Source organism: Auxenochlorella protothecoides (assembly GCF_000733215.1).
Source record: "Auxenochlorella protothecoides strain 0710 unplaced genomic scaffold scaffold18, whole genome shotgun sequence".
Lineage (NCBI taxonomy): Eukaryota > Viridiplantae > Chlorophyta > Trebouxiophyceae > Chlorellales > Chlorellaceae > Auxenochlorella > Auxenochlorella protothecoides.
The window spans coordinates 629,464-637,221 of record NW_011934213.1 but is presented as its reverse complement, the minus strand read 5'-3'; the positions used below and the strand labels follow the sequence as shown (position 1 = coordinate 637,221).

Below are 7,758 nucleotides of genomic sequence, written 5' to 3'. Positions count from 1 at the left end.
GGGGGGGGGCCAGCCTCATGGGAGCCCTGATTCCCTGCATGCTTCACAGCCTTGGGCGGGACGCTGCCGCGCGAGAGGCCCCTCATCATCGCCCCAGGCCCGCCGCGAGTTTCAACGCCCAGTGTGGCATTCTTCCCGAACAGGCACTCTCAACCTCCAGTCCTGGCCCCCACCCCAGGCCCCTTCCGCGTCTGCTTCCCAAACACGACCTCGCCGGGGCTGGCCGTCAGCCGCGCGCTGGGCGACACGCTGGCGTCCAGCATCGGCGTCAGCGCCACGCCCGACGTGGGGCGCGCCCACTTCCCCGCGGCAGTCCAGGCGCTGGCGGGCGTGCCGGGCGACGCCGTGGCGCCGCGGGGCGAGTCGGGCACGGGGCCCGGCGTCGCGCCGCCCTTTCCACCCCCCCGCCACGTGCTGGTGGTGGCCAGCGACGGGCTGTGGCAGTGGATCGGCGACGCGGCGGCGGTGGACATCGCCGCGGCGGCGGGGAGCGCCGAGGAGGCGGCCGCCGCGCTGCTGGACGTCGCACGCCTGCGCTGGGCCATGGTCTACCACGGCGCGCACGTGGACGACATCACCGTCGCCGTAGCCTTCCTCCCCGCGCTCTGAGCAGGGCGGGCTGCAGAGCGGGGTCGGTGCTGGCCGGGGTGCTGCGACTCCTGGGGCGGACACACGCCGCAGTTGCCGCGGCGAGGTCCGGGCCCCTCCTGGCTCCCCCGTCACACCCCTGGGCGGTGGCAAGAGGGCGGCTTGCCAGTGGCATCGACATCCCGCCCCCGCCCCATAACGTCGCCCCCCCGGGCCCTGCACCCCAAAGGAGGCCGGGCTTTGAGCTGCCAGGTGAATCCAGGTCGCCGACTCGCTTGCACCATCCTCGCCAGGATCGCCCCACAATTTTGCTGCACTTCAATAACCTCGACGTGGGAGATCCTTGTGCACCCAGTGGAGTATCACTCTGTAACACTGTACACGACGCTCGGGGCTTGGTGTTCAGCAGTCAGGGACGCAGGGGCCGTGGCCTCGCTTCACATGGAATGCAGCCCAGCGCACGGCACCATCAACCCGCCAACCGCCACGGCTGGCCAGGATCACTCGTCATCGTGCTCCGGACCGGCGTACTCGGCCACCTCGTCCAGCGACACCTTGACCAGGGACCCGTCTGCCGTCAGCTGCACCGCAGCCGCCCCCGCCTCTGCGCAGCGAGTATGGGTGGGGGGGGGGGGTGGCCTGATGCTGCCTTGATGCAGACCAGACGGGCGGGACCCATGCGCCCCCTGGCAGGGCAGCCTCCCCGCCCTTCATTCCCCCAAGAGAGCTCGCCTGTGTTCCGGCGGAGGAGGCGCCCGTGCCGACCCCGCAGCCTGCCTGCCAGGAGCAGCACTGGGGTGCCCTCCACCCCGGGAACCACAGTCTCCAGCTGGTCTTGGTGCAAGCCCTGTGGGGTCGGGGGGGGGGAGGGGACTGGTGAGCAACTACACAGAGTCCGCAGCAGCAGCGAGGGCCAGGCCTTTCCATCGACGGCGCAATGGGCGCATACACCCGCGCCAGTCCCACCACAAGTGTGCATCACGCGACTGCCAGAGTCCTCCGCCCCCCTCCACCCCCCCCTACCTGCACCGTCCTCGCAAGGTCGTCCAGGTGCACGTCGCAGACGCGGGGCATGGCCACATCCACGACGGTGCCCTTCTTCAGGTAAACGCGGCCCCCCTCCGCCCGTTTGTCGACCACCTTGACCCTGCGGCAGCGCCCGGCGAGGATCTGGGTCCTGGGGGGCATGCTTGATCCGGGCACGCACATGACCTGCCCCTGAACGAATGAAGGGGAGTCCAGCACATGCCACCGCTGCCCAACCCTCCACCCCCCAGGCAGAGACTGGGGGTCCACCCTGAGGCTACACACACCGTATGTTTGGCAGGAGCCATGGGGGTGAGGCGTCGGCCCGGCCCTCCCTGGCCCTGCTGTCTGATTGCTTTCTCAGTGAGCCATCGCCGAGCTGCGGTCCATCTGGCGCCCGCCGGCTCCTCTCCTCCCCCGCCTCCTGGCCACGGCCATCGCACTTGCCCCTGCTGCGCTGCCTGGAGGGGGCCGCCAGGCTGAGGTCGGAGACCCGCACCACCACCACCTCGTTGCTGGGCTGCAGGCGCACCCTGGCTCGCTCTGCGCATCGGCCGGGGTGCCAGGTTGGGGTGCATAGCCCTTCAAAAATGCTCAAACCATGCTCAGGGGAGTCAGACACTCACCAGCAGATCAGGCGTGTCGCAGCCCCGCGCCCCCAAAACCCCAAAACCCTCACCTGAGCGCCCCTCGCGCTTGGCCTCCAGCCCGACAAAGGTGCAGGCCAGACCAGAGTGGGTCCCAACGACCACCCACGCAGCCTGTGTGCTGGCATGGCTGGTGGTCAGGGGGTGTGCATGCGGATGCCAGGGCCTGAACGAGGCAACCATGGCGCACACTGAGCTCGAGTGCCTTGGGTGCCACCCTCCACAAGGCGGCTGGTGGGCCTCTCCTCATTCTTTGTGCTCCTCCCTTTCCACCCCGACCCCTCACCTCCCCGGCGCCCAGCTCTGCCGGGTTCCGCTCCGCGAGCGGGATGTGCGCCGCGCCCTTGTTGTCCACCGGCCCCTCCGCCGCCGCCGCCCGCGTCTCCCCGGGCTTGATGTGGCGCTTGTGGGTCGGCACGGGCGCGGCGCTGGCGCCGAGCCCCAGCCGCGCGGGGCGGCGCTTCAGGTCCTTGGGCTGCGCCGGCTCCGCGCCTTCTTTCCGGTTCCTGCCCAGCCCAGTGCCCTCCCGCCAGCCCATCCCCCTGTTGAGTTCGTGATGGGGTGCCTCGTCAACGACTGCTCAGGCATGGCAGGCGGCAGCCGGGGGAAAGGAGCACATACTTGCACAGAGAATGCCCATACTGTGGGGAGCCCAAAGAACACCCAGCGACGTAGGGCAGGGCCCGTGCACAGATCCATGCCACAACGGTAACGAGCTCATCTGAGTTCTGATTTGAAAAAGCATGTCCTGATGTCCAAACCCACGCCCACTGGCAACCCCCTGGACCCCCACCCCACCCACCGCACCTGAGCAGGGCCTCGCCAAACATCTCCACCGGCATGGCCTCGTAGGCGTCCAGGGACGCCACCTCGGGCAGGGCGGTCAGGTCGCGGCGCAGGGCCAGGGTCTCCTGGTCGCCGGGGCCGAGAACGGCGCCACTTCCGGCGCCCTGCGCTCGGCGCGAGGTGGAGGCCTCGTCGGTGCGGTCGCGGCGGATGAGGCCGTAGGTGACGTCGCCCTGGGCATCGACAGCGTCCTGGGCTGCCGCCTCAAACTTGTCGATACCGCCCTCCTGGTCCGCCCTGTCGGCCGCTTCTGGGATGTAGCTGGGTACAAACTTGCCGCTGGCAATCCTGAAGCAGAGGGGAGAAGAGGGAGGGCCTGTCAAAGAAGCAGGCTTCATTCCTCGAGCAGCTGCCTCCTCACCAGGTTCTGAGATTACGCAAGGGGCAGGTGTTGACATCACCAATCCCGTACCCTGCCAAGCTCTGGCATATTCTCACACCCTGGAAGTCCACAAGCCCTGCGTACTTGAAGCTGTTGGGCTGGGCTTCGATCACCTTCAGGTCAGCCAGTGGGTTCCCAGTGCCTGCTGTTTGTACCCCGCCAGCTCCCACGCCGGTGATCTCCTCCCGAACTACCGCCTCGATCGTCTCGTGGACCTCCAGCCGTCGAGCCTTCCGAGCAGGGCCCGTGAAGGCGAGGCTAAGCCCTCCCCCCGACATGGGGAGTGCCGACACCAGGTCAGGGGAAGGGGAAAGCTGGAGATTTGAAGGCCTTCGGTGATGTTTATGAACCGTGTTTGCATGCTCTGATCGACCTTTCGATGTGTGTGCGTTGCACTTTATCGCTCCATGCGCGACATCAAATTTGCGCGGTCCGGTCTGGCGCCCTGGAATCCATGCTCGCAGGCCATGCCCCTAAGGGGCACCAAACCCCTCATGCCCCCGCGATGTATGTGTATTGCCGTCATGAGTATATTACCATTCAGGCCTAAATGTTCTTCAATATATTCATCGAGCGGTTCGAGGGCCCCCAGCACAACGTCTGAGCGGCCAGGTGCCCGTCCCCATGCGTGGGGCCGCGGCAATGCAATCACAGGATGGAGGCGTGCGCCCCCGTGGCAATGTCGAAGGCCGTGCTGGCTGCAAAGCCCAGGAACAGGACGCCGCTCACTATCTGCACGGTGCGGGGGTTGGCCACCCCACCCAGCGCGCTGCCCCCCAGGATGGCCAGGCCTGAGGCCGCGCCATGCCCAGCCAGCGCGCCCAGCACGACGCCTGCAACATGCGTACTAACTTCGTATAGCATACATTATCCGAAGTTATACGACCCCCCGCCTGCTCCGAGAATGTCTTCGCCCTTCCTCCCCAGGCCAACCAGGGGCGGCCGCGACAAGGGCCTCCCCCTTCATCGGCCGCCGAGGAGTCCTCGGGGTCGGAGGATGCAGAGGAAGCGGAGTACGAGCCCTGCCCCAACTGCGGCCGAGAGTTCAAGTGGGTGCGGGTGGTGTGGGAGCCCAGGGGTGTGGCATGGCTGGTGTGCTCCTGCCCAGAGCTCCTGTGTGGTGCAGAGCTGCAGTGGCATGGGCCTGTCGCCTTGCACGACATGGCGGCAACCTAACGGCGGCTCCAAATGCATACGAAACCAGGGACGGCGACTTCTGGATCTTCTGCGACTACTGCCGGCGCTGGTTCGACGGGAGGTGTGTGGGCATGACGGCGCAGCGTGCCGAGGCCTCCAAGACGTGGAAGTGCCCCTTCTGTACCAAGGAGGCATAGCGAAGCACGGTCGGCTCGACGGCGCGGCCCCGGCCGCCGCCGCGGGCCCGCCCGTACGCCCCTCGCTGTAGAATGGCGCGCGGGAGCGGGGGTGTTCCGGAGACTGCCTGCGTGGCCAGACCCTGGGTTGTCTATTTATCGACGTCACAGGCTGAGAAGACGGAATTGTGTACGTGGGTGAACAGGGCAGGCAGCCGGCCGCTGCCCTCACTCGCGAGCTCAGTGCGCGGCAACCGGCGGCCGCTGCTGCGCGACGGCGGACGCGCCCCGCCGGCCCCCCAGCAGCATGTCGGGGGAGTAGCTCGACGCCACGTCGGTGATGTAGGGGCCTGCGGGAGAGGAAGGGCGACGCGCCTGTTGTCGACTTGCCCGGCGATGGCGCGCCTCGGCAGCCGCCCACTCCCACCGATTCCAGGCAAGACCCGATTCAGCCAGGGGGGGGGGGGCGATTGGGGAGTTGGCACATAGTGCTTTAACATGACCTCCCTATGATGCAGCGCATCAGAACCTGGCAGAGCGTTTAGGGACGGCACACTCTCGCCCACCAGTGTTGCAGAGGGACCGCCTGCCCGCCTCTCCCAACACCCCTCACACCCAGGGGATCGGAGGCCGCCGAAAGGGCGATGGTGGCCAGGAAGGACTTGTCGCCCCACTCTGCGGCAAATACCAGCGCGAAGCAGGACGCCACCAGGCCCAGCGAGCCCCCTGTGAGTTGGGAACAGGGACCAGGGGCGGGGGAGGCGATGAGGGGTTGGTGGGCCCTCAGTGTAGCGCGGCGAGACTCTCTGAGCGGGCCGCCTCTGTATCAGAACCCCATCCACGATACACACGGGGTGTCTTCTGCCTGTGAGCACCAACATCCACTCACTCGCCCCCCCCCCTCCTTTCAAACAGGGGCAACCAACAGGGTCCCACCCACCTATCCCCTCCTTCCCCTTCAACCAGGCACCCCATAACCCCCCCCCAAAAACCCCACCTATGCCGTTGCCGCTCTTGGCCAGCAGCCCTCCCACCAGGCCCTCCGCCCCCGCCCGCTCGTCCTCCACCGCCTCGTCGGCATCCGGCACGCTGAGCAGCGCCTGCACGCCAAAGGCGGCCAGCAGCACCACCGCCAGCCCGTCGTCCAGCGGGATGCCGCCGGGCAGGCTGGGCACCACCACCTGCGCGACGTGCAGGGCCCGGCCCAGGCCCACGGAGAGCAGGGTCATGATGGCCAGGGCGCCCCAGGTGCCGGCAAAAACCAGGCCCCGGGGGAGCTGCAGGGCCAGGAGCAGGGCCAGGAAGAAGGTCTTGTCGCCCAGCTCGGAGAGGAAGATGAGGAAGAAGGCGGAGACGGCCCCCTCGCGCAGCGTGCTGTCCCCCAGGAAGCCTGGGTCAGGTGGAGGGGGGGAGACGGGGTTCGAGGGTTTGAGTTTGGGGAATGAGGGGCAACCAGTTCGGGAGAGGGAGGAGACTCCTTGGGGTCGCGGACCAGCATGCACAGCAAACACGGGCACATCTTGCAGGTGCTCCACAGAAGTACCATGGCCAGCAGCCAAGGCGGGCATGCAGTGGCTGGACAGACATTCAGTTCCTTCCCGCAGTATCACAGAAATGGTGGCCTCCTGGAGGGCCACCATGGCAGCAGCCTGGCAAGCACATGCAGTACCTGGTATGAGGGGCCCCGGGCCGGCGGGCGAGGAAGCGATCAAGTCCAGAGGAGAAGCCAGTGCTGTCACGGGGTGCCAGGAGCTGAGAGCAAGCATGCCAAGGAGCATCACGATGGAGGCGGCATGACGGCGGGGCCTGGCCCCGTCCGCCTCCGTGCCCTGCAATGGAGCCATAAGGTTGAGCCTGCATGAGCCTTGCACGGTCAGCACCGAATGGCACACGATTCATCAAGATTCACAGTACCTGGGCTGAGATTTGCAGTGTTTTTAAGGCCTTGGATCCGGTACGATCGCGCGAGCTGGACGACTGAAGGCTGGACCGAGGTGGGTGCCTGTCATGTGCTCCATGAGGCCGTACACACCGAGCCGATGGGGCGCCCCTCACGAGCCCAGCCCGCGCCAGGTCGGCCCCATGCCTCAGTGGTCTTGTCGTGAATGCATGGGAGCTGAGAGCCCCGCATGCAATCATTTTGGCTGTGTGATACCTGCCAGGCGCATGGTCCTTTTACCTCGGCTTTCTTTGGATCGTTCTCCCGCTCGCTTTCCTCCCCGCCAAGTGGATGAGGCTTTTGGAGGTAAGCGCGCTGTTTTCCTCCATATGCAGTGTCCAATACCCACTGGAGTCGGGGGCGGGATTATACAGTGTTTGGATTAGCTGCAGGCGGACGTCAATATGCAGCTCCAAGTGCTTTCATCTCGCTCAGCGGCATTCACCACCCAGGCAAGGATGGCGGGCTCCGTAGGAGCAGTGCAGCGGCAAAGTGTGACGGTGCGGCTCAACTTCTGCATGCTCCTTCCACCACAGCGTCCTCGAGTCCACAGCAAGCCGGTTTCCCGAGCAGTATGCCGGCCTGCATGCAGCCTGCGTCCTCAGTCTCGACGGAGCACCTTTGTCGCCCGCGCAGCGGCTGAGGTGTGCTAGCCGTGGAGAGGGTCACGCGACAGGCTGTGATCTGAGAAGAGAATGGCGTAACCTCCATAACACCTGTTGACATACCAGCACTGCTTCCCTGTAGGTCCAGGACGCACCGGCAGATGCTGGGAGTGGGGTGGAGGCTGCAGACCTTGCGGTGGAGGAGCAGCAGCAGGTGATGGGGCCGGAGGGACCTGGCGGTGTGGCACTGGGGTGCACCTCTCCGTGACACAGCAATCGATGCCTGCCCTCCCTGCACCACAGGATGTCGCGGAAGAGAGGGAGACCCTCAGCGCTCCTCCATCCGTGCCGTCGGACGGCCTCACGTCAGCTCCGGTCCGCAAGAGGTCCAACAGATTCGCCTTGAATGTGC

General features: G+C 66.5%; 4 protein-coding genes across 4 annotated transcripts in view; 1 reads left to right on the top strand and 3 right to left on the bottom strand.

Moving 5' to 3' along the window:
- Window positions 1–609, top strand: part of F751_1872 (putative protein phosphatase 2C 6) — a gene marked incomplete at both ends in the record, with an annotated part of 3,182 nt that extends 2,573 nt beyond the window's left edge. Inside the window, one exon of the mRNA XM_011399579.1 lies at window positions 179–609. Coding sequence (XP_011397881.1) covers window positions 179–609 — 431 coding nt within the window. The remainder of the gene's footprint in view (window positions 1–178) is intronic.
- Window positions 610–1,088: 479 nt separating this feature from the next.
- F751_1871 (Protein MOS2) lies at window positions 1,089–3,767 on the bottom strand (the record flags this gene model as incomplete). Its single annotated transcript, XM_011399578.1, has 8 exons — window positions 1,089–1,192; window positions 1,354–1,435; window positions 1,612–1,735; window positions 2,058–2,157; window positions 2,294–2,375; window positions 2,548–2,652; window positions 3,098–3,395; window positions 3,574–3,767. 8 exons carry the CDS (start codon window positions 3,765–3,767, stop codon window positions 1,089–1,091), a joined length of 1,089 nt encoding a protein of 362 aa, XP_011397880.1.
- A 370-nt stretch (window positions 3,768–4,137) lies between these two features.
- On the bottom strand, window positions 4,138–4,353 carry F751_1870 (hypothetical protein; the record flags this gene model as incomplete). The annotated part of the gene is made up of 1 exon (XM_011399577.1): window positions 4,138–4,353. The coding sequence occupies one exon, from the start codon at window positions 4,351–4,353 to the stop codon at window positions 4,138–4,140; it is 216 nt and encodes a 71-aa protein (XP_011397879.1).
- A 689-nt stretch (window positions 4,354–5,042) lies between these two features.
- F751_1869 (GDT1-like protein 1, chloroplastic) lies at window positions 5,043–6,370 on the bottom strand (the record flags this gene model as incomplete). Its single annotated transcript, XM_011399576.1, has 4 exons — window positions 5,043–5,152; window positions 5,418–5,528; window positions 5,800–6,192; window positions 6,295–6,370. The coding sequence occupies 4 exons, from the start codon at window positions 6,368–6,370 to the stop codon at window positions 5,043–5,045; spliced, it is 690 nt and encodes a 229-aa protein (XP_011397878.1).
- Between the last annotated feature and the right edge of the window lie 1,388 nt (window positions 6,371–7,758).